Source organism: Cyanistes caeruleus, unplaced genomic scaffold (genome assembly GCF_971803275.1).
Source record: "Cyanistes caeruleus unplaced genomic scaffold, bCyaCae1.hap1.1 HAP1_SCAFFOLD_102, whole genome shotgun sequence".
NCBI lineage: Eukaryota > Metazoa > Chordata > Aves > Passeriformes > Paridae > Cyanistes > Cyanistes caeruleus.
The window spans coordinates 683,079-706,968 of NW_028255904.1; the positions used below are offsets into that span (position 1 = coordinate 683,079).

A 23,890-nucleotide genomic window follows, 5' to 3' on the forward strand; every position below is an offset into this window, starting at 1 on the left:
CAGCTCCTGGTGCTGCTGGAAACCGCCCCCGGCAATGCGGGCTCAGCTCCAGCTGCCAGGTGGAGCACGGCAGCCTGGAGCACCCCCTGAGCCGGCACTGGGGCACGGCCCGGCCCCCACAGCGCCGGGGGCAGCGGGGGAGGCACTGGGGGGGCCCAGAGGGGGATTGGGGTGTGCTGGGAGGAACTGGGAGGGAGTTAGAGATGGCCTGGTTTAAACTGGGGAAGGGATTGAGGTGCTTAGGATGGCTGGGAAGGGGATTAAAGGATGTGGTGGAGGGTGGGATGTGGTTCTAGGGGTTCTGGTGGACCCTGGGAGGGAGTTTGGCGGTGCTGGGTGTCACTGGGAGGGATTTGAGTGAGCCTGGAGGAGCTGGAAGGAGATTGGGCATTGGAAAGCAGGGATTGGGATGAGGTTGGTTGTGCTGGAAGAGACTGGGAGGAGTCTTGATGAGTCCTGGTGGGGCTGGGAAGGGACTGGGAGAGGGTTTGGGGGTCCAGGGGCAGTGGGGAGAAATTGGGAGGGGGCTGTGGGATCCTGAGAGGAACAGGAGGGGCTCTGCTGGGTCCGGGGGAGGCTGGGAAGAGACTGGCAGTGATTTACCAAAATAGCGATATTGATCCAGTATCAACATCAATCTGTTAATGGACAAAAAACCTCTCCAACAGTTTAAAGTTACAAAGTGGATGTTTAATCACAGCACTGGGCGAGTGCGGGAGTCACCCCTTAATACGCACTGCAAGCTGACAAAAGATTCCAGTGTCTACTTATTTACAAAAATCTTAAATATCCTAAATATGAATACATATTCATAATGCTAACACCCCGCATTCCCCACTTTGGATTAAAATTCACAGTAATGAGTTTAAAAAGTCATTACACCTAAGTGGTTGGCTCCCTGATTTGAAGAACAGGTCGTTTTGGTGAGGAGGGGTCATCAAGAGATGAAGGAAAACGGCTCTTCCCCACTCTCAACTTTCTACCTTTACAATGGTTGACATTACAAATGACATTTGGTACAACTCCAGTTTCCTCCCTTGTGACTTGGAAATGGGTTTCCAGATGTAAGGTCTGTGATCTTCCTGAACCCGTTTATCAGTTTCTCTTTTCTCATTATAAGCACATCTAAACATACAATGACAAGTAATTTTTTACCTGAGATTCATTATCTCAAATCCTGCTTCTCACTTCATCATTAACTCTTAACTAGTTCCAGCAAGGCCTATCTCTAGCTAAGATCTCCACTTTTTCTAAAATACCTAATTTTTTAAAATTAGTGACTCTGAAGGAGGTTTCAGAGGGTCCTGGGTGGGCTGGGAGGGACAGGGAGGGTGCTTGGAGGGGATTGAAGTGTCTGTGAGAAGTTTTGGGGGTCCTGACCTCTGCAGACCTCCCAGGGATGCCGATAAACGCTGCCCAGAGCAAGATGCTGATGGGGATTGGAGTTTCTGTGTTGGGCTTTGTCTTCCTGGCACTGGGGCTCAGCTTCTGCCTGCGCAGGAAGGTGAAAGGGGGTCCTAGGGGTGGTGTCCTCCCCCCCGCAGGAGCGTGTGTGCTCTCCTCGGGCCCCCCAAGCCCAGTGTCACCCCCTTTTCTCTGCCCACACAGCTCCTGAGGCAAAAGCTTCTCGAGGATTGAAAGTCAACAATTCCCATTGTCATTCTGTATCCCCTTGGATTTTAATTCCCTTGCTTTTATCCAGGTGCCCACAGGGAGCCAGGAAGATGTGGAGCCTCCCAGCCACGTGTCTTCCCAACACGCATCACCAGGACCATGGATCACCAGGGCTCTGCCCAACGGGGGTCACTGGGGATCATCCAACGCCCATCCTCCCATGGGTGATGGAGCTGGAGCAGCGCACGAAGCTCTTCCCGCACTCGGGGCACTCGCAGGGCTTCCCTTAGTGGTGCCTACGTTGGTGTTGGGTCAAGGCTGAGCTCTGTGAGAAGCTCTTCCCACACTGGGGACACTCGTAGGGCCTCTCCCCAGTGTGGATGAGCCGGTGGATGGCGAGGTTGGAGTTGTGCTTGAAGCCCTTCCCGCAGTCGGGGCAGCGGAAGGGCCTCTCATCTGTGTGAATCCGCTCATGTACGAGGACATCAGAGCTGGTCTGAAACCTCTTCCCACACTGGGGACACTCATAGGGCCTCTCCCCAGTGTGGATGAGCTGGTGTGCCCTCAGGTTGGAGCTCCACCCAAAGCTCTTCCCACATTCCAAGCAGGTGTAGGGCCGTTCCCCTGTGTGGACCACCTGGTGTGTCATCAGGCCAAAGATATTTCTGAAGCTCTTCCCACATTTCCCACACTCATAGGGCCGTTCCCCAGTGTGGATCACCTGGTGATTCCTCAGGCTGGAGCTCTGGCTGAAGCTCTTCCCACATTTCCCACACCCATAGGGCTTTTCACCAGTGTGGATCCTCTGGTGCTGGATGAGGTGGGAGCTGTACCTGAAGCCCTTCCCACATTCCAAGCACTTGTGGGGCTTCTCCCCCAGCTCTGAGCTCTGGCTGGATCTCTGGCCATGTTCCTGGCACTGGGGGGATCTTTTCTCCTCACAGCTCCCTGGACTGGGTTTCCAGCCGCTCCTCATGCAGGATCTCTGGGGCTTTTTCTCCTCCTCTGCCATCTGGACACAGTTTGGGAATGAAAATTCCTGGTTAGGAGAAAAAAGAGAGGAGAGCGCCTTGGGGTGGGGGTTCCTCCATGCCCAAGTTCATCTCAGAAAGACATTGGGCATCTTGTGTCTGTAACAAAGCAAAGCACCAAGATTCAGCCCAAACATCAAAACAATGATGAAAAACTACCCAAACACCAAATTCAGGCAAAACCCCCTCCAGAATACAAATATTCAGCCTCTGCAAAAAAAAAAAAAAAGCACCAATATTTAGCCCAAAAAAGTTCAGAAACACCAAGATTCAGCCCCATCAAAATCGTGGATCCCTTCCCCAGTCACCTCCAGGGCAACACTCCTGGGACTGCACATACAGGGAGGGTGGAACGTTGTCCTGCTTTCTCTTCCTTCTCCTCCACCTCCTCCTGTGGCCCTACTCTTCCTCACACTCCTCTTCCTCCTACTATTTCTCCCTCCTCCTGCACCTGCTCCTCCTACGTGAATCCTTCGACCGTTTTGTTCTTCAACCCTGCTTCTCCTTCCCTTCTCCTCCTGCCCCCAGGCCCAGCACCCACTGCCGCCTCCCTCTTCCCCCCCAGTCCCACAGCATCCCACCGCAGGGGCACGGATGCAGCTGGGCCAGCTCGGCCTGGGGCAGCGCTGGGCTCTCAGCCGCTTCCGCCCGCACTCGCTCCCCACTGCAGCCGCTCCCGCCACCACAGCGCGGGGGGGCCCGGCCTTGGCGCTCCCCCCTCCCACCTCCCCAAATTCCCCTCCAGGGGGGCGCCAAGGCCCGGGGAGGGCATAGGTGGGATCCAGGTAGAACCATTGAGGGGAGAAAAGGGAATGCTAGAAGGGCATCCTGGACAAAGGGATGAGGATCCCAAAATATCTCTCAAGGGTCCCTTGGGAGCATGCGGAGGTCGTTTGCACATTCTCCCAGAGGGAATTAAGGACATGGACACCCCGGGGGGGCAAGAAGGGAAGTCCAGAAGGGATTTAGACAACAGGGGATGATGGTGTTGGTGTGCTGGGAAGGGATTGGCTGAAGGGGAGTGTGCAGGAATGTGCTTAAGGAAAGAAGCAGCAGGAGGAATCCATGGGGTAAGAAAAAGGATGATGGAAAAGAGGAGGAAGAAAAAAACACCGAGGATTTAGATGTGTTTCAGAAGGCTCTTATCCTCAGAATTTGCCAGCTTACTAAGATCCTTTGTATCCCAGTTTTCAGGACAGGAAAACAAGGAGATGAGGATTTCAGGGGGTTTCTCTGAGCTGGGAGCGGCAGGAGCGGGCGCAGAGCTGCGGCACCGGGAGCACAGGCTGGGGGCCTGTGGGGAGCTGTGGGACCGGGCCGGGGCTGTGGGGCAGCCGGGGCTCAGCGCCGGGCGCTGCCTGAGCCCAGCACCCCCCGGGCAGGGCCGGCAGTGGCCCCCGGCCCCCAGGAGGCTGCGGGACGCCCCGGCCGCTGCCCGGCCCCGTGGAGCTGCCGGCCCTGCCCGCCGGGGGGGCCGCCTTTGGACACTGCGGCAGGACAGGGACCGGCTCTGGGATACGGGCTGGGGAGGGGAGCCTCAGCACAGCCAGCACGAGGAAGGAACAGCTCACAAATGGCGATTAGACCTGCAAGGATCCACATGATCTTTTAAGCATTTCCTGGTGGGTCCCCAGAGAAAGGAAGGATTTTGCAGAAAGCTCAGCAGCTGCCACAGGATGAGCACCCACAGGCACTGAGGGGGGCTGCAGCAGCGACAGAAGAAGCCCCTGCAGCACTTGCTCACAAAGGCTCAGCAGCTGAATGCAGCAAGGGATGAGCAAAAGGCCAAGCTGAAGGCAAAGGCCATGGCACACTTCCTACAGCCCCTGAGGGATCAAGCCCAGGGCCCAAGGGGGCCCCAGCACCCAGGGGACACCCTCGGCCACAAGCACCTGGCACAGGCATTGCCCTCCTGGCCAGGGCACAGCCCACCCAAACAGCCCCTGGCAAGGAATCAGCCTTCCAGCTGCAGGGCACAAGGACACTGCAAGCACAGACAGCAGCACCCTCAGCACCAGCAAGTCCAGCCCTTGATGGACACGCATTCTTAGCGGTGGCACAGCTCCCATTCCACCAGGGACCCACCACACTGCAGCCCTTGGGAACATCCAGGGTGGCTCTGGATCCAGAGGAGACCTTTCCTGATGGACACAGGGGCCTCTCCATCCACTCGGAATCTTACACCTAAGGGGAGTAAATTGTTAAGGTATATTTTAATTATTAAGGCACTAAGTGGGAAAGATGAGCAGGTGTGTTGTATTCAGCCACTATTAGCAGATGTGGGGGTTTGGTTTGAAATGCAGGAACTTTTATTTGCTCACAATTGTGATTGTAATTTACTGGGAAGGGATTTGATGGCTAAATTGGGATTGCAAATGAATGTTGCAAAAGGTGATACAGAGGCTGGTTCTGTTGTACCTCTGTGTCAAATGTCTGGCAGAGCCACGGCTGAAGTGAACCCACAAGTGTGGGCAGCCCCAGGGAAATTGGCAAAATTAGATATGGAGCCTCTCCAAATCTCCATGAAGCAACCAGGACAAGAGGTGTCCAAAAGCAATCCCCTGTTCCAAGGGAGGGAAGGAAGGGCTCACAGCCTGTCTGGGAGTCCTGCTCAAGGCACGGCTTGGGGAGCCAGGGATGGCTCCCTAGAATGCTCCTATCCTGCCAAACAAGAAATCCAATGGAATCCACAGAATGCTGCAGGACCCAAGAAGAAGAAATGAGATGATGAAACCGAGGCACCCCACACTCTCAGATCCTTACACCAGCCTCAACCAGGTGCCCTCCTCACACTGCTGCCATTCACAACTTGATGCAAAAGATGCTTTCTGGGGATCTGCCCACTTCCAGAGGATGCAAACACAATTCTGCCTTGGGCTGGCAACAAGAGGTAGAAGGGAAAATGCTCAAGACATGGACGGTCCTTCTGCAGGGATGCACGGAAGCACTGGCCTGATTGGGGCAAGCCTTGCAGGAAATATCAAAGGAATTGACCTCACCTCCAGGGACTGGCTTAATGCAGGATGTGGATGACTTGATCCAGTCAGAAAAACAAGGAGAAGAGGTAAAGGAAGCCTCTGTGAAATGGCTTCATTTTCAGGCTAAAAAGCAGCTTTGAGTAGCTGAAAAAAAAGAAAGGGCAAAAGGTAGAGAAAATGGTTAAATATTTGGGACCTACGTTGATGGAAGTTTTGTCTTTTATTGACCCTGAGAGGGTTCAGGGAATCTCAGAAATAATGTGACCCAGTACTAAAATGGAGCTGGAACAATTCCTACAATTAACAGGGAATTGCAGGAGCTGGATTGAGGATTCTCTTTTCTAGGCAGAACATTGTGTGACTTCTTTAGCCCCAGAGAGTCTCAATGTTATGGTGTAGATATAAGAAAGAGAACAAAACTTAACAAAATGAAAAAAATAAAAGATTGATGCCCCAGCCATGGCTCTTCCAGACTCAGAAATCTGAATTGCAAGGGAATATTAAACAGGCCACCCCTGAGCCTGCACTGAAGGCAACGCAGCAGCAGCCAGGGCTCCCCAGCGGGGGAAGCCCCTGCGCCTGCCCACAGATCCTCTGCTCAAATCCTCGGCCTGGCCACCCTCCTTTGCCATCTCCAGCCACTGCGGGACAATCCTTGCTCTCACTCTTGCAGCTTCAGGCCTTTCTGTGCCTGCCCTCGCCACAGCTGCTGGGGAAGGCACCGGGACAATTCCACTCTGCCTCTCAATTCCACTCACACTCTGCCCTGCCTGGGATTAGCTGCTGGCAAAATAGACCAACTTGAAAATGATTTAAAATCTTATTTCTCTAAAGGGACTTGGTTTGCCTTTGCCTTGGGGAAAGGAATTTTAATGTTTCTTTTCTACCACTCAGCAGAGATGAAATTAACATCTCAACAGACTGGGAATAGCCCAAAAGATTCCCAGCAAGATAACGACCATCAACAAAACATCAACACCCAGCAGCAAACATCAACCAACACCTACCCCAGACACTGCCCCAGGCACAGCTGGAGACACCTGGTCTGGAAAAGGCTGAGCAGGAAATCCAGGAGTGCCCACCTAATTCCCATCACAGGCACAGAAATCCAGGTGCAACAGGAAACCAAATCCTAACAACTCCACACCTTCAAACCAATGAACATTAAACCAAGGGATTTCTATGGGGTCAGACTGTATAAATTTAGAAAAATCTAGTCAAACTCGTGTGTCATGGAATGATTTTCTCTGCACACCCAGCCTAAGTGTGCATGAAATTATTCCTGTTGCACATCCTGGCCAGAATCAAGTAATGCCTTATTTCTCTAAAGACACTGTTGAATAGTTTTTGCTTTTCTCAGTTTCAGTGAAAGGATTACACCGTTAGAGTAATTTTTTCTAATAATTTTACTTCTCTATTGTCGGTTCTGTTTGGGCCAGTGGTGTGAGAATCAGTTTTTAGTCCCAGGAGAATAAAAAGAAAACACCTGATTACTTTCGCAGTTTTGTTTTATATTTGAACGTGACACTTAGTGATGACAAAATGATGGCATGAGTTTTTCGATGTTCACCTTGAAGCTGCACTTTGAAAACTAGAAGAGCTTTAAAGTTGGTGCTTTAACACATAAACAATTATTACAATATTGTTTAACGAAAAATAAATAGCAGATCTGTGGGGGGCCACGTGTGAATCACGGGATGTCTGCCCTGGAAGAGAAGCTTTGTTCCAGGCAGCCAGGAGAGGAGCTTTAGAAATGCAAATTAACACTGATGGCCCAAAGCCTGCACAATGGCCCAGGGGCTTCCTGCCTGCAGGAGGAATTGGGCTGATTCCAGGAAGGAAAAAACAGAGGCAATGAGTGAATCTGCTTGGAGATAGGGCCAGGGACTTGTACATAAGGAAGCAATGGGAGAAACCATCAGTTTCAGAAAATGTTACTAATTGACAAGGACTGCTGCTCAGACCAAGTTCCGCTACATTCCTGAACTTCCAGAAGAACAAACATTTAACAGAGCCAGGAATATCGGGTGTTATACAAAAAGGACATGCAGCAGGCGGATCGGGAAGGCTGAACCTTCCAAGCTCCTCCGCCAGTGTTGGGCAAAGGGACAGGGACATGCGGCCGGGAAAATCAGGACAAAAACGAGGCCGCGTCCTCCAACACCTGGAGAGAGCGCACGGCAAATGCCCCATGGCCTCTCCCTTTGGGCAGCAATAAAGTCACTTGCACACCACTCCTCTGGCTCCTTGGGCCACACAGACCTCTGGCGCCGGGAATTTTCCCGCCCGGCCCCGGGCCCAGCGCAGCCACCTCCGGCCTCCCAACACGAAGCGGGACGAGCCAGCGCTGCTCCGCCACCGCCTCCTGCCGAGGCCCCAGCGGCAAGGAGACCGCGGGCAGCCGCTCCCGCAGCGCCCTCAGCCCAGGGCCAACACGGGCCGGCCACGGCACAAGCCACCCGCCACAGCCCCCTGCCGCCCCCTCCCGGGCCCGCAGCGAGCCCCGAGCCCCCGCAGAACCGAGCGCGGCTCCCACCTGCGATGGCCGGGGCCGCCTCCGAGCTCCGCCGCCGCCTCACCGGGCTCCGGCCGCTGCTGCCGCCGCTGCCGGGCCCGCACAGACGCTCCGGCAATGGCGGCTCTCCTGCCCCACGGCCGCCCTGGGGGCGCCAGCGGGGCCGGGCTTGTCCCCTCTCTGCCCAATCAGCGCGCGGCAGAGCCACGAGTGACGGCAGCAGCAGCCAATCGCAGCCAGCGGCGGGCTCTGTACACGGCACAGCCCCGCCCCGCGCTCTCAGGGCCCGCCCCGGGCTGCGTGAGGGGAAAGGCGGGGACGAGGAACAGCCCTGGAACGGGCCCGGCCCGAGCCGCCATTGAGCTCCCAACACAAACAAAGTTCTCCGCAGCTCCCGGCTCACCTTGCCCAGCCCTGGCTGCTGGGTGCCTCCGGCTCAGCGGGAAACTCTGGAGCCTCATGCACGTCTAATTAGGAGCATCAGTGCATCGCTTTGATTTCCCCCAAAAAAGGGGACCCGCCCTCCAAACCCCTTCAGCTGAGTGGAGGAGAGATTTCTTGCAGAAAACTCCCAAGAATACCAAAACCAAAGCGAAGTGAGCCAGGACCCCCCAGCAGCGCCTCTCTGCCGTCCCAGCTGAAGCCCTCGCTGGCTGCTCCAGGCTGGAGCGGCACACTGGGAGCACTGGGAAGGGGCCCCGGCTCGGGGCGCAGCCCCCGGGGCAGCCCCACGGCCCCCACGGCAGCTCCAAGGCTCCGCCAGCCGGGATGGAACGTGGGACGGGGAGCAGGGGAAGGGACGGGGATACCGGAGCTGAGGGAAGACGAGGGTCACCGGGGGCACTTCACAAGCATTTAATGCAAAAGATAAAATCATAAGGGAGACAAAAGCAACAGCACCTGTAGCACCATAGCACAGGGCCACACAAGGACATGTCCCACTGCTGTGGGGTGATGCTAGCCCGAGTCCAGGCACCCACCACAGCTGCTCTCTCACTGCCCTCCACAGCCACACAGGGAGAGAAAATTTAACCAAGGGTTCATGAGTTAAGGACCCGAGACTGTTTCCTCATCAAACACAGTCATGGGCAAAACAGCAGATATAAATTGAATTTATTGCAAATAAGTTCAGAGCAGGAGAAAAAGAAGACCCTTAAAAGCACCTTCCTTCCACCCCTCCCTCCTTCCAGCTCTGCATCCTAACCTGGCAGTGCAGGGATACAGGGAATGGAGGCATGGTCAGTTCATCTCCTGGGGCTTTTCCTGCTGCTCAGGGACAGGAGTCATTCCCCTGCTGCACTCTGGGATCTCTCCCACCAGAGAGGTCTCCAGGAACTTCTCCAACCTGAGTCCATTCCATGGGGAGCAGCCCCCTCACAGTGCTGAAGCGTGGGTCACTCTGCCACGGGGTCAGACCTTCCATGACAGGGGGCTCCAGCAGGGGCCCCTCAGTCCACAGGTGTCCCCTGGGGTCACAGCCTCATCTCAGGCATTCCACTGCTCGGGCATGGGCTTCTCCAGGGGCTGTGGGGGGATCTCTGCATTCTGGTGAATCTCCAGGGGCAGTCAATCTGCAATTCCCATTGTTCCTCTGTGTTCTGATGGATGTTCCTGCCCCTGTGTTCATCCAGGTGCCCACAGGGAGTCCGGAAGATCTGTTTGGTCAAGGTTGAGCTCTGTGAGAAGCTCTTCCCACACTGGGGACACTCATAGGGCCTCTCCCCAGTGTGGATGTGCCGGTGCCTGATGAGGGTGCAGTTTTGTGAAGCCCTTCCCACAGTCAGGGCAGCGGAAGGGCCTCTCCTCTGTGTGAATCCACTGATGTTTGATGAGACTTGAGCTCCTTGGAAATCTCTTCCCACACTCAGGATGCACTGGTGTGCCCCGAGGTTGGAGCTCCAGCTGAAGCCCTCTCCACACTCCCCACACGTGTAGGGCTTTTCCCCTGTGTGGATCAGATTGGACATCTCAATGAAGCTCTTACCACATTCCCCACACTCACTGGGGCATTCTCCTGTGTGGATGTTCTGGTGCCAGATCAGGTGGGAGCTGCGACTGAAGCTCTTCCCACATTCCAAGCACTTTCCAGGCTTATCCCCTGTGTGGATCCTACGGTGGTTAATCAGGACAGAGATCTTCCTGAACCTCTTCCCACACTCCCCACACTCCTAGGGGCTCTCCCCAGTGTGAATCACCTGGTGCCAGATCAGATGGGAGCTGTTCTTGAAGCCCTTCCCACACTCCCCACACTCCCAGAGCCATTTCCCAGGGTGGATCCTTTGGTGTTTCCTCCACTTGAAGCTCCAGCTGAAGCTCTTCCCACATTCCAAGCATTTGTGGGGCTTCTCCCTGCCATGAGCTCTCTCCCCCAGCTCTGAGCTCCGGCAGGATCTCCAGATGCCTTCCTGGCACAGGGGGGATCTTTCCTCCTTGCAGCTCTCTGGGCTGGGTTTGCAGCCCCTCCTCATGCAGGATCTCTGGGGATTTTCCTCCTCTTCCTCCATCTGGCCATGGCTTGGGAATGACAAATCCTGATTTGGGGGTAAACAAAGTGGGAGTGCCTTGAAGTAGAGGCTCCTCCTGCCTAAGTCCATGTCTCGAGCTCAGCAGGAGTCTTGTGTCCATGATAATCTCCAAAATATCAAGATTCAGCCTCAAAAAAAGTCTCCCAGGATTTCCCCATCTCTTGTCTTTCCTATTTGGGATTCCAGAGGTTTCCCTTCCCTGGGATGATGGGGGTCCAAGGGCTCCAGGGGTTCCCCCTTCTCTGGGGTCCTCCTTAGCGATGATCCAGAGGCTTTTGGGGGTCCATGGGGTCCCTTCTCCCCTGATCTCTGCTTTGAGATCCCAGGAATCCCAGGAGTGTCTCCTCTCAGGCTCCCACCTCTCCAAGCTGCCAGGGTCCCCCAGCTCCGGGATCGCCCCTCTCTGCTCTCCCCATTCTGGGGGTCCCAGGGGTTCCTCTCCTCTGCTCTCCCAGGGGTCCCCAGGACCAATGTCCTCCCCAGCCAATACTGGGCAATGGCCACGTGGACCCCAAAGATCTCCCAAGGGGCTCAGCTTTGGGGTCCTGCAAGATCCAAACCTACACACACAGAGGATAAAAACCTCCCAGGGACACCAGACAATATTTGGGGCTCAATTCCACAATCTGCAAGTTCCAAACACACTCCAATAAAAAGACCCTCTCAGGGACCCCCTGACAGATTTGGGACCAGCTCCCCCTCCCTGCTCACCTGCAGGATGAGGTGGGGGCGATGGGCCCGTGGCCGGGGGTGCTGCGGACACAGAGGGCACTGGAACCTCCAGCTTCTCCTTCTATTCCTGTTCCTGCTCCTCCTTTTCCTTTCTCCCTCCTCCTGCTCCTCCTCCTTCCTAATCCCACCTCCTCCCCAGTTCCTGCTTTCTGTATATTTACAGTGAAGAACCTTGCTTGTTTTTAGAACTAGAACAAAGATTCCAGATGGAACAAGCCTTGCTGGTTTTATTCAGCAGTATCAGTGACTACAGGTCGTGTTTGCTTTGGTTTGGTGCTGTCCTCGTTCCTCCTCAGTGCTCAGACTGGGCTATGGGGTGTCCTTGTTTGCTGCATTTTCAGAGTTCCTCTTGGATCCTTTGGGCAATAGGCTGTGCCCTGGGAGGATTCTTTGTGCTCCTTTGTGACACAGGAGAAGCTTCCAGGCGGTTTTTGCGTGAGCGGCTGCTGTGGTGTCACAGGAGCGTTGCCACGTCCCCGTGGTGTTCCCGTTGCTGTGGGACACGGAGGCCTCAGTGTCCAGAGCGGCTCTGGGCGCCTGCTCTTTGCCAGAGGATCCTCCTGCCCGAGGCATTCTCAGCAGCCAGCCCAGCCCCTGACGGGTGTCCTTCTGTGCTTGCAGGGGTACAGTCTGCAGACGTGTGCAGCGCAGCCAAAATGATGCAGCAAGTGGTTGCTGCAGTTGGCACTCTGTTCTCTGTGGCTTATTTGGGGTATTTTTTAACCCACTTGGCACGTAAGTTGAGGTTTTCCCTCGGTGCAGCCTCTGTGGCTTTGGGCTTGCTGTGTGCTTTCTGTTCTTCCACTGGAACAGAGTTGACTCTGTAACCAAATTGCCCTGAGGACAGGGTTGGTTTGGGAGAGCTCCTGCCAGAAGCTGCAGCTGAAAAAGGGGGTGTCTGCAGCCAGCGGGGCGTGCACAGCATTTGCAATGAGGCCTGGGGGGGTTCTGTTCCCTCAAGCGGGGAGTCTGTGGCAGCGGAGCCTGGAACTCCCTCCGTTTGCTGCTCCAGCCAAGAGCTGACACAGCCCAGTATTTTGTGCTGCTCTCTTGCTTGCTGTGTGAAGGGCCTGTGGCTCCTGGAGGGATGCTGTGAAAGCAAAATGCTCTCTCGGGCTTGCCTTGCTCATTTCCCACCACAGGCAGTTTTTTCCTAACAACATCTGGTTCACGTTCCCTCTCCCGTTGCAGGGCACCTCACGCGTGGATCCCCAGCAGCTCCTCCTTCGGTGAGTGGCAAAGGAAGCTTTGGTGTTCAGAATTGTGCAGCAAGTTGTGAGCTCGGCGTGTGGCAGCCGAGTGCCAGCCTGGGAGGCTGAAGGGAAGTTCCTGTCAGTGTCTTTGCAGCAGCAGCAGCAGCAAAGAGATCCCTGGCAGTTTTCTCTGTTTCTGCTGAAGAGCTTTTGAAGAGCTGCAGGACTGGTTTTGCAGGCAGAAGATTGCTTGCTGGCTTTAGCCATGGTGGAATATGGAATTCCCAACAATAAGTGGCAATGTCGGCTTTAGCCCATTGTTAGTTTGAACAGCTCTGAACCCTATTTCTGCTTAGTGCAGCTGGATGTGTAGCTGAGGATAAAGAAGGTGATAACTGAGATAGAACTTCCCGTCCCTCACGCTCCCGTCTGTCCACAGGGCACCAAAGCAGCATCAGCACCTCCTCTGGCTCCCTCTGCTTGCCAAGAGGAGGCCAAAGAGGAGGAAGAGAGCAGTGAACTTCCCGCTGTTCTGGGAGACGAGGGCGAACACCCCGCGGTTTGGGAAAACAACGGCAAGGCTCCCGCGGTGTGGGACAAGGACAGTGGACATCTCCCGGTGGGGGATGAGGACGGTGGATGTCCCCTGGTGTGGGATGAGCATGGCCAAGCTCCCATGGCGTGTGACGAGGATGACAGCAATCTCCCGGTGTGGGATGAGGACAGAGAACATCCTGTGGCTTGGGAAGAGGAGGGTGAACCAGCAGCATTTTGGGAAGAGGATGAGGAACCTGCACTGATTTGGGAAGAGGATGAGGAACCTCCCTCTGCTCCTGAAGAGGACACCGAAGCTCCCTGTGCTGCAGGATCCTGGGCTGAACATTCTGACAGCAGCACAGCCCTGCAGCCAGAGGGGAGCGGGGAGTGGAGCCTGATGCAGCTGAGTACGTCTGCTCTGTTCCTGTGTGCCAGAGCAGGGTGCTGTGTGTGTGTCTCAGCATCAGCTGCACCCAGGGTTGCTCTGCAGCTGAATGGCACAGGGTCATTTATTGTCCTTCCCTAGCTGAGAGCAAGGGGCTCCCGGCCCCAGGGAGTGGGGCTGCATTCTGGCTCTCATCTGAGAGGGAGCATCTTCCACCTGGTTTCTTTCAGGGAACACGGTGAGCGTGGGGGAGCCTGCCGAGAAATACCTGGAACTGGAGCAGATTGGCCAAGGATAAGGGCAAGGCAGTTACTTCTGCACAAGCAGGGCCCAGGTATTTTGCTGGTGCAGGATGCAGTGAGAAGTCAGGAGAGCTCCAAACCCCTTCAGACACTGGGGTACGATGCTGCTGCCTCTCAGTGCTGATCAGAATTGATAACTGTGGTCAGAAGGCACCTTGCATGGCAGAGGGCTGGTGGCTGCTGTGCTGTTGTTTGAAGGGTGGATGCACTCGGGTGTTTTGTGAATGCTGCAGGCAGCAGAGATCTCCTGTCTGGGCTGGCTTTCACTGCCAGGGCCTGAAGCGCTGCTTCTTTCTTCTCTGCTGTTTTGTCTCCAGGGCTTTTGGAACCGTTTCCAAAGGACTCGACAGGGCCACGGGAGGAGAGGTCAGTGTCAACACGCCCGGCACGTCTGGCAGCTCTCGAGGGCTTTCCCCTCTGCTGGGAGCTGTGGCTGGAGCTGTGGGGCCCAGCAGAGCTTTCCTGCACAGGCTGCTCCTCTGAAGGCAGAGCAGGGTCAGCCTGCAGAGCACAGCTGGGACAGACTTGGTCCTTCTCAAGTGCCCAAAGGAAGGCAAGGAGGGCAGCGGTGTCTGTCAGAGCAGGACACACTGGCCTGGTCTTCATGTCTAAAAGTGTGAATGCATCAGCTGCTGGAGACTGAGGCCCAATTTACCTTCATCCCAGCCTCGGACAGGAACACTATTTAACAGTTTTATCATCCTGAGTTTCATCAGGATACCTCAAGGCCTAATTAAGGAGAGATCCTGCTTGGGCTCAGTTTGGGGTTTTAGTCCTACTGAAGCTGTCCCCACAGAGCCAGGGAGAGAAATGAGAAGATGGATGTGCAGAGCAAAGCTCTCTCTTAAACCTCCAGCTGTGTTTGGGTGTGGTGTCAATGGCAGCTGGGACAGGGATTATCTGAGCAATGGATGTGCACGTTTGCTTTGTTGTGCTATCCCAAACAGGGCAGGGACATTTGAAATCCTGGCCAAATGCCATAGAATTGCTAAAGGGTTCCCAGCTGTTTTGCTCTGTGTGCACAGAAACAGAATTACCTCCTGCTTGCAAAATGTGTTGGAATAATAATCCTAAGAGTGCTGAGGCCACTTGAGAAGACTGTAGGTGCAGAGAATGTTGTTAGAGCTTGGAGGCTGACAGCTGAGGGAGCATTTCTGCAGAGCTTACAGAGCCAAATGTCTCTGGCCATGAGTCCTGTAACAGCCCCAGCGAGCAGAGCAATGGGCTGTGGGAATGGCACTTGCTGAGCTCTGGTGTCCCATCCCAAGGCAGTTTGGCACAGCCCGGCTCGCTCGCTCCAAAAAGACTCGCTCCGTGTTTGCTGTGGCCTCCTGCCACAGACTGCTCCAGTTAAAGGTCTGCAATGTCCCTTCAGGTGGCCATCAAGAAAATGAGTCTCAGAGGGCACAACAGGGAACGAGCTGTGAATGAGGTCGTGGTCCTGAAGGACAAGAAGAACCCCAACATTGTCAACTCTCTGGACAGGTGAGTGCTTCAGGTCTTTTCCCATGCACGGGCCCTGCGTTCATCTTTCCTGACATCCCCAGTCTGTAGCCTGTTCTGAAAATGCCTGACCCGGCCATATCTTCCCAGAACAACAGCCTGGCACTTCACTCCTTCCATGTGCTTTTGTTGCTTTGCTTTGCCTTTTTCTTCAAGTTGACCCCATTTGCTGTGTTTTACAGCAAGTGCTGATAAACCCTGGTAGAAATTATTTTCCTTGGCTTCTTCTTCCCAGCCCTTTCCCATTGCTGCAGGTGCCAGGAAAACCAGGTTCTTGTTTCCAGAAATGCCTCATTTTCCCATTTTTCAATGGCCTTGCCTATTTCTGAAGGGACTTTGTGCAAGGTTTTCCAAGCATTTGACTGCTTTTGCCCCAAGTGCTGCACGGCCTCCTCCCCTGGATAACTCTGGAAGTTGTGTTGCCTTGTTCCGGAGGGAATGGTGGAACTGATGAGTTCAGATGCTGAAGCAGCTGGGGACAAGTGTTGTGGTTCCACATTGAGCTGGGCTGTTGCTAAAGTGCATTTTTCACCTGCTTGCCATCTAAGGCCTCTCCTTTCTCCCGGGTGCCTCCTTCTCCTTTAGCCTGGGCAGATTCCAAGGCCTGTGCAGCCTGGCAGGAATGTCTCTCCATCTGATTCTGTCCTCATTGACAAGTGACCTGGGAACAAAACTCCACTCTGAGCTTTTCCCTGGGGGAATTGAGCAATGCACATTCATCTCTGTGCCATTGTTCTCCTCTTCCAGCTTCCTTGTTGATGGAGATCTCTGGCTGGTGATGGAATACATGGATGGAGGAACTTTGCAGGACATTGTCAGACAGACACGCATGGCTGAAGGAGAGATGGCAGCTGTCAGTCAGGAGGTGAGGGATCCTGCTTGTGCTTCCCATGGCTGGGACACCATGGTCCTTCCAAAGAGGCTGTGAGAGCAGAGTGGCTCCATGCTCAGGCCTTTGTTTCTGTGTTGTTTTTATGAGCTGGAGAGGAAAGAGCCTCTGAAGTGAATGGCCTGCAAATATCACTGCATTTCTACTCTGTTCTTGTCTTCTTTCCTGCTGTTGTGGTACTCTTTGTCTTTTTTGGATCTGATTTGCTGCTCTCAGCTTCGCCTTGAACCTTTTGCCTGGAGTTTGTCTGCCCTGCACTCCTGGGCTGTCACAGCAAAGTTGCTGCTGGCAGAATTCTAAACTGTCCTTTCTTGTGTGATATATTCCAGCCTCTGATTTTTTCCCTTGTGTTTCTTGTTGTCTCTCAGTGTCTGCAGGGCCTGGATTTCCTCCATTCCATCCAGGTGATCCACAGAGATCTGAAGAGCTCCAACATCCTTCTGGGAATGGACGGCTCTGTCAAGCTGGGTGGGTGTTCCTGGCCAGGCACGGCGCTCCTGGGGTGCGGCTGTGGGGCTGCTTCCCAGTGAGGGCCAGAGCCCCACAAGTGCTGCTGGTGGCACTGCCCGGCCCCTGCTGCCAGCTGAGAGCGGCTGCCCCGTGCAGAGAGCTCAGGAGAGGAGCAGGCTGTCAGGAGTGCCTTTGCTCTGGGAATGGCCCTCCCAGAGGGGCAGGAGTTGCAATCTAAAGCTTCAAAGGAAATCAGTAAAAGCCAAGCATGAAAGCTGAGGGCTTCTTTAAGGGTCCAGTTCCATCTTTCCTTGGCTACAGCCCTGAGGACATTTCCAGCTGGATTCAGCACTGCATTCCCAGACTGAGAGTGGGGAATCTTTGTGCTTGGTTTCCTCATTGCAGCTGCCTTTGACAGTGCTTGTTTCTGTCCTCAGCTGATTTTGGCCTCTGTGCTCAGCTCAGCCCTGAGCAGGACCAGTGCAGCTCCATGGTGGGCACTGCTCACTGGATGGCCCCAGAAGTTGTGACCAGTTCTCCTTACGGCCCCAAGGTGGACATCTGGTCCTTTGGCATTGTGACCATCGAGATGGTGGAAGGAGAACCTCCTTACTTCCAGCAAACGGGGGCCATGGTAAGAGGCAAATTCTCCAGGCTTTGCAGAGGCCTGTGAGCACAGGGTGACCCTGCACTGGGAGGAGCAGCTGGAGGTTTCTGCACATCGCAAAGGGAATTCCCACAGCACCTGAGCCTGAACACAGACAAATATTCTGCAGTCTCCAGCAACAATTTGCTTTGGCATTTAAGTTGTTGCAGCTCTTGTGAGGATCACCCAAATACATGAAGCAAGTGCATCAGCTCTAATGTTGTCTTGTAGAAAACCCCAAACCAACCCCAACACCCACACCCAAACCCAACAAGATTTCTGGAGGAGTTTCTAAAAGAGGTTTTGTGAGATGAACTCCCCCTGGCTCTTCTCACTGGGAAACTTGTCTAAAACATGAAGATGATTGTTTAACATCCCCACACTCTAACATATTTCTTTCCTTCCTTTTACTTTCTCTGTGTCACCAAGCCTGAGCTTTCAGCCACACAAACCTGCTGTTCCTTGCCTGGCAGTTTCTGGCATGGGGCAACAGGAATGCTTTTACTTGAGGGTCAGTGGCACTGCAGAGATGCATTTGATGTAAGAATCCCTTGAAATAACACAGGCAGACCACACTAACTCTTGAAAATGGCCTGTAAAGCTGGCGTCTGTATTTGGAGAAGCAAAATGGGCTATTTCTGATGGAGGTTCCTGCTGACAAAGTCAGCCAATGCAGTCGGCTCTGAAGGCAAGATCATTTGGATGTTGCAATGTCTGTGGCTGCACCAGGGTTTGGGTTTTTTGGCTGGCCCAGAAGAATGAGCTGTGAGCAGCAGCATCTGTGCCAGGGAGGAAAGTGCCCGGGGAGCTGGGGCAGAGAAAGCGGGCTGGATGTGAGCACGTGTGGGTGTGGAGGAAGCTGTCAGAGCGCTGTGTTTGCTTTTCCTGCAGGCCCGCGCTCTGATCCGGCAGAACGGGAGCCCGCAGCTGCAGGAGCCCAGGCGCCTGTCGGCTCTGCTGCGGGACTTCCTCGAGTGCAGCCTGGAGCCGGACGAGGAGCGGCGCTTCTCTGCCCAGGAGCTGCTGCAGGTGAATGCCAAGCGGCTGCGGGGGAAACGGCAGCGCCAGGGAGGGCTTTTCTTGTGGGGCCCCCCTCCCATCATCTCCAGTCCCGCTGCTTTTCACACGCAAAGCCAGCAGAATCCTCGCCTGCTTTGGCTTGGCAGGCTCCTGTCGAGCTCATCTGGAGCTGGTGCCCCGCCACGAGCGGGGACATCTTCAAGCACATCAGGTGGCTCAGAGCCCTGCCTGACCTGAGCCTGGATGTTTCCAGGGAGGAGCCACCTCCCACATCTCTGGGCTCCCTCTCTCAGTGTTTCCCCACTCTCCTGCTAGAGCAATTCTTCTTTACATCTAATCTGAGCCTGCTTCCCTCTCTTGACTTTCAAACCATTCCCCTTTGTCCCGTTGCAACAGAGCCTGTGAGGAACTTGAGTCTGGAAAGTAACAGTTCATTTCTTTCTTTTTTATCCCTTGGGCAGCACCCATTTTTGTCATCAGCCAAGCCTCTCTCCAGCCTGACCCCTCTGATCACTGCAGCAAAGCAACTGAGGGAGCAGCGCAGGAGGAGATGAAGCCCTTGACGAGAGCTTTTCGTTGTAGTAGTTAGGACAAGTAGTTAGTTATGTTAGTTAACACTGTTAGTTAGTTAGAGTAGGTTAGGACAGCCTGTTTGTTATGGCAGTTATTTGAATAAAATCTCTGTTAAACCTCAATCCCTTGAGGTGTCCTGTCCTTCTCCCGCTGTGACTCAGCTGCCCGGAGCACTGCGAGGGGAGAGCGGGCCCAGCCTCGCCCAGAGCTGAGCCCCAGCAGAGCCTGGCAGAGCCCAGAGCAGCCTCGGCATCTGCAGAGTCAGCCTGGAAGGAGGCGCTTGGAGCCTTCTGGGCTGCAGCCGGCTCTTGCTTACAAACTGTGTGCGCTGGAAAATGCCTCTGGTTCTGCGGGAGGGCAGAAGGGGCCCGGGGAAGGCCCAAGTGCTCCATGCAAGGGAAAAACCTGCCCTGTGTTTGTGAGAAATAACTATGTTGTTGTTGCCCTTTGCTATTACGTGCTGGCTTTTGCAAATTATTATAATCACAACGATTTTGATATAGCACAGTTTGTAATCACTTTTAACTGCTTTTGATATAGTAGTGTTATAAATGACTTTCAAATTTCCAAACAATCAAATTTAATTAATTGATAACATAGCTTAATAAATTGGATACAAAATAATAAAAGAATAGAATTTAGTAAAAAAGAGATACAATTTAGTAGATATATTCAGATACATATTTATATATATATATATATATATATATATGTGAATATAATTGGCCAGTGGTTACAAATGCTTAAGGCATAAGCAAAACCGACTGGGGTGTGGGGGGTTCTTCTCACCTCACCTCACGTACGAAACAAAGCACTTCAAGCTAAACTTATATACTGTATGCTTATACATATTCATTAATGTTTCCCATAAGTTTCCTCCTTTTTCTGATTTTACTGACCGTTTATTTTCTAAACTACATCCTGTACCTTAATTTTGACGTGTAACATCTGCAAAGGGGTACATCTGCTTTGTAACACTAATTCTTGATCGTTTCTAATGATAACTTTAGTAACAGTTGCAATTTAAGTAGCACGAATCAATTCCATTTATTACACTGGGAATGGGGAACCCCTGCACTTCCATTTCCGGGCAAACCCCCCTTCCTGGGCACAGGGACCCCCTTGAACTTTCATTTCGGGGCACTGGGAACCCTGGAACTCCCTTACCCACCCCCAAAAACCCCTGCACCCCCTTATCTGGAACCTGGAATCCCCTGAACACCCATTCTCGGGAATGGAAACCTCCCAGAACCCCCATTTCTGGGCACCAGAACCCCCATGAACCTCCATTTTCAGGCACCGGGACCCCTTGAACCCCAGAACAGAGGAAGGGATCCCCCTGAACTCCCATTCCGCTGCAGCAGGACCCCCGTGCACCCCTGTATCCAGGACTGGAACCCTCCCAAACCCCCCATCCTCACACCCTGGGACCCCCCTGCAGCCAAGCCAGGCTGTTACCCCCCTGTTTTGTTGGTATAACCCAAAGTTATCTCCTCCCCTGCCCTGCCTATCATTGTATCCCAACCCCTTTTTCCAGCACCTTCCCTATCAATCTTGTCCACCCTGCCCCTTGTTCCCAAATGTCCCCTGTCAATCCTGCCTTATGCCAACCCCCTGCTTGGACGTCCCCTTTGGAAATCCCGTAATCCACAGCACCCCATTGGTCCATGTGTCCTATTCCCCTCCCCAGGATATCCCTCACTGGTTGAAATTGTATCCACCCCTGGGCCCTCCCCATATATAAATTGCTGTACGCTTGTGTTCTGTGTCTTTTGTCCCTGGACCCTTGGGAGACCAAACCTTTCTCTGAACCCCAATATAAAAGACCTTCCCCCCATTCTTGCCTCCACACTGTGTCTGACAGCTGTTAAGTGCTCTAAGCCACATCTCGGGTCATCCTGCTCCTGAGGTGTGTTCCACTCCTGGCGTGGAGCTGAGGAAGAGCTGACCGGCCTTGGCACCATTTCACACCCAGCTGATCCCAGTGTGTCCCCACTCTCTCCCAGGGCCCTCCAGCGTGTCCATCTCGCTGGTGCCCTTGAGCTGGAGCCAGCAGCTCCTGGTGCTGCTGGATACTCCCCCGGCAATGCGGGCTCAGCTCCAGCTGCCAGGTGGAGCACGTCAGCCTGGAGCACCCCCTGAGCCGGCACTGGGGCACGGCCCGGCCCCCACAGCGTCGGGGACAGAAGGGGAGGCACTGGGGGGGCCCAGAGGGGGATTAGGGTGTGCTGGGAGGAACTGGGAGGGAGTTTGAGATAGACTGGTTTAAACTGGGGAAGGGATTGAGGTGCTTAGGATGGCTGGGAAGGGGTTTGAAGGATGTTGGGGAGGGTGGGATGGGTTTCTGGGGGTCCTGGTGGACACTGGGAGGGAGTTTGGGGGTGCTGGGTGTCACTGGGAGGGATTTGAGTGAGCCTGGAGGGACTGGAAGGAGATTGGGCATTGGAAAACAGGGATTAGGATGAGGTTGGTTGTGCTGGGAAGAGACTGGGAGGAGTCTTGATGAGTCCTGGTGGGGCTGGGAAGGGACTGGGAGAGGGTCTGGGGGTCCAGGGGCAGTGGGGGGAAATTGGGAGGGGGCTGTGGGATCCTGAGAGGAACAGGAGGGGCTTTGGTGGGTCCTGGGGAGGCTGGGAAGAGCCTGGCAGTGATTTACCAAAATAGCGATATTGATCCGGTATCAACATCAATCTGTTAATGGACAAAAACCTCTCCAACAGTTTAAAGTTACAAAGTGGATGTTTAATCACAGCACTGGGTGAGTGTGGGACTCACGCCTTAATATGCACTGCAAGTTCACAAAAGATTCCAGTGTTTATTTATTTACAGAAGTCTTAAAATATCTAAAATACTAATACATATTAATACTAATGCATATGCATAATGCTAACACTTCCCATTCCCCAGGTTTGATTAAAATGCACGGTAATGATTTAAAAAGTCATTATGCCTGCATGGTGGGCTCCTTAATTTGAGGAGGGGGTCATTTTGGCATGTAGTGGTCATCAAGAGATGAAGGAAAACCGTTCTTCCTCACTCTCACCTTTCTACCTTTACAATGGTTGACATTACAAATAACATTTGGTACAATTCCAATTTCCTTCCTTGTGACTTTTAAATGGGTTTCCAGATGTAAGGTCTGTGATCTTCCTGAACCCGTTTATCAGTTTCTCTTTTCACATTATAAGCACAGCTGACCAAACATACAATGACAAGTAATTTTTTACCTAAGTTCAAGATTCATGAACTCAAATCCTGCTTCTCACTTAAATCATTAACTCTAACTAGTTCCAGCAAGGCCTATCTCTAGCCATAATCTCTAATTTTTCTCTAATTCTTAATTGTTTAAAATTAGTGACTCCAAAAGAGGTTTCAGAGGGTCCTGCGTGGGCTGGGAGAGACTGGGAGGGTCCTTGGAAAGGCTTGGGATGTCTGTGAGAGGTTTTGGGGGTCCTGACCCTGGCAGTTGCCCCAGGGATGCGTGAAATGCCACCCGCAGCAAGATGCTGACGGGGACCGGGGGCTCCACGTTGGCCTTCATCTTCCTGGCACTGGGGCTCGGCTTCTGCCTGTGCAGGAAGGTGAGGTGGGGTCACGGGGGTCGTGTCCTCCCTCCCCACAGAGTGTGTGTGCTCCCCTCTGGGCCCCCAAGCCCGGTGTCACCCCCTTTTCTCTGCCCACACAGCTCCTGAGGCAAAAGGTTCTTGAAGATTCAAAGTCAACAATTCCCACTGTCATTCTGTATCCTGTTGGATTTTCATTCCCCTGCTTTCATCCAGGTGCCCATAGGGAGCCAGGAAGATGTGGAGCCTCCCAGCCAGGTGTCTTCCCAACACGCATCACCAGGACCACGGATCACCAGGGCTCTGCCCAACGGGGGTCACTGGGGATCATCCAACGCCCATCCTCCCATGGGTGATGGAGCTGGAGCAGCGCACGAAGCTCTTCCCACACTCGGGGCACTCGCAGGGCTTCCCTTACTGGTGACTCCGTTGGTGTCAAGGTTGAGCTGGTGGAGAAGCTCTTCCCACACTGGGGACACTCGTAGGGCCTCTCCCCAGTGTGGATGCGCCGGTGGACGGTGAGGTGGCCGTTGTACTGGAAGCTCTTCCCGCAGTCGGGGCAGCGGAAGGGCCTCTCGTCTGTGTGAATCCGCTCATGTTTGAGAACATCAGAGCTGCGCTGAAACGTCTTCCCACACTCGGGACACTCGAAGGGCCTCTCCCCAGTGTGGATGAGCTGGTGTGCCCTCAGGTAGGAGCTCCACCCAAAGCTCTTCCCACATTCCAAGCAGGTGTAGGGCCGTTCCCCTGTGTGGATCACCTGGTGTGTCATCAGGTTAAGATGTGTTGGTGAAGCTCTTCCCGCATTTCCCACACTCGTAGGGCTTTTCCCCAGTGTGAATCACCTGGTGCTGGATCAGTTGGGAGCTCCACCTGAAACCCTTCCCACATTCCAAGCACTTGTGGGGCTTTTCCTCCAGCTCTGAGCTCCGGCTGGATCTCTGGCCGTGTTCCTGGCACTGGGGGGATCTTTCCTCCTCGGAGCTCCCTGGACTGGATTTGCAGACCCTCCTTGTGCGGCATCTCTGGGGCTTTTTCTTCTCTTCCATCTCAACATAGTTTGGTGTTGAAAGACCCCCGAGCTGTTCACCAGTCTTAACAGAAGTAATTGTGAATGCCGTTTATTTCTATTATTAACACACCTTTTATAGGGTTCTACAGGGTCTGCGGGCAGAGCAAGTTACTATTGGCTAACACACATAGGTTTACATTCTTATCCTTGTACACAAGGATATTGTTTTGCTTTACTCTCTCTTCTGCAGGCAAGTTTCAAGGATTTCAGCCCTTAATATCACGACTTATTTCAAAGACTGGTTTGTGCAGACAGGCCTTTACTAATATATAAAATATAGCAACAATTCCCCCTTTCACTTTTTGCACAAACCAGGCTTTGGATGTGACTCATTCTATAGTTTCATGAAGCCAAGATAACAC

General features: G+C 53.6%; 1 protein-coding gene and 1 pseudogene across 9 annotated transcripts; one reads left to right on the top strand and one right to left on the bottom strand.

The window, feature by feature from the left end:
- Positions 1 to 1,782: 1,782 nt before the first annotated feature.
- LOC147646307 (uncharacterized) lies at positions 1,783 to 23,588 on the bottom strand (annotated as a pseudogene).
- On the top strand, positions 8,427 to 19,013 carry LOC147646308 (serine/threonine-protein kinase PAK 3-like). Of its 9 annotated transcripts, none has more exons than XM_086873644.1 (11): positions 8,453 to 12,130; positions 12,587 to 12,624; positions 13,028 to 13,532; positions 13,741 to 13,908; positions 14,130 to 14,178; positions 15,188 to 15,297; positions 16,063 to 16,180; positions 16,573 to 16,672; positions 17,092 to 17,288; positions 18,192 to 18,329; positions 18,782 to 19,013. In XM_086873644.1, the coding sequence occupies exons 6-11, from the start codon at positions 15,203 to 15,205 to the stop codon at positions 18,872 to 18,874; spliced, it is 741 nt and encodes a 246-aa protein (XP_086729770.1). In that variant the 5' UTR covers positions 8,453 to 12,130; positions 12,587 to 12,624; positions 13,028 to 13,532; positions 13,741 to 13,908; positions 14,130 to 14,178; positions 15,188 to 15,202; the 3' UTR covers positions 18,875 to 19,013. The 9 variants fall into 9 exon arrangements, with proteins under 9 accessions (XP_086729769.1, XP_086729765.1, XP_086729768.1 ...); XM_086873647.1 differs by having other exon boundaries at positions 13,741 to 13,844; XM_086873642.1 differs by having other exon boundaries at positions 8,439 to 12,624; positions 13,741 to 13,844.
- Positions 23,589 to 23,890: the final 302 nt, after the last annotated feature.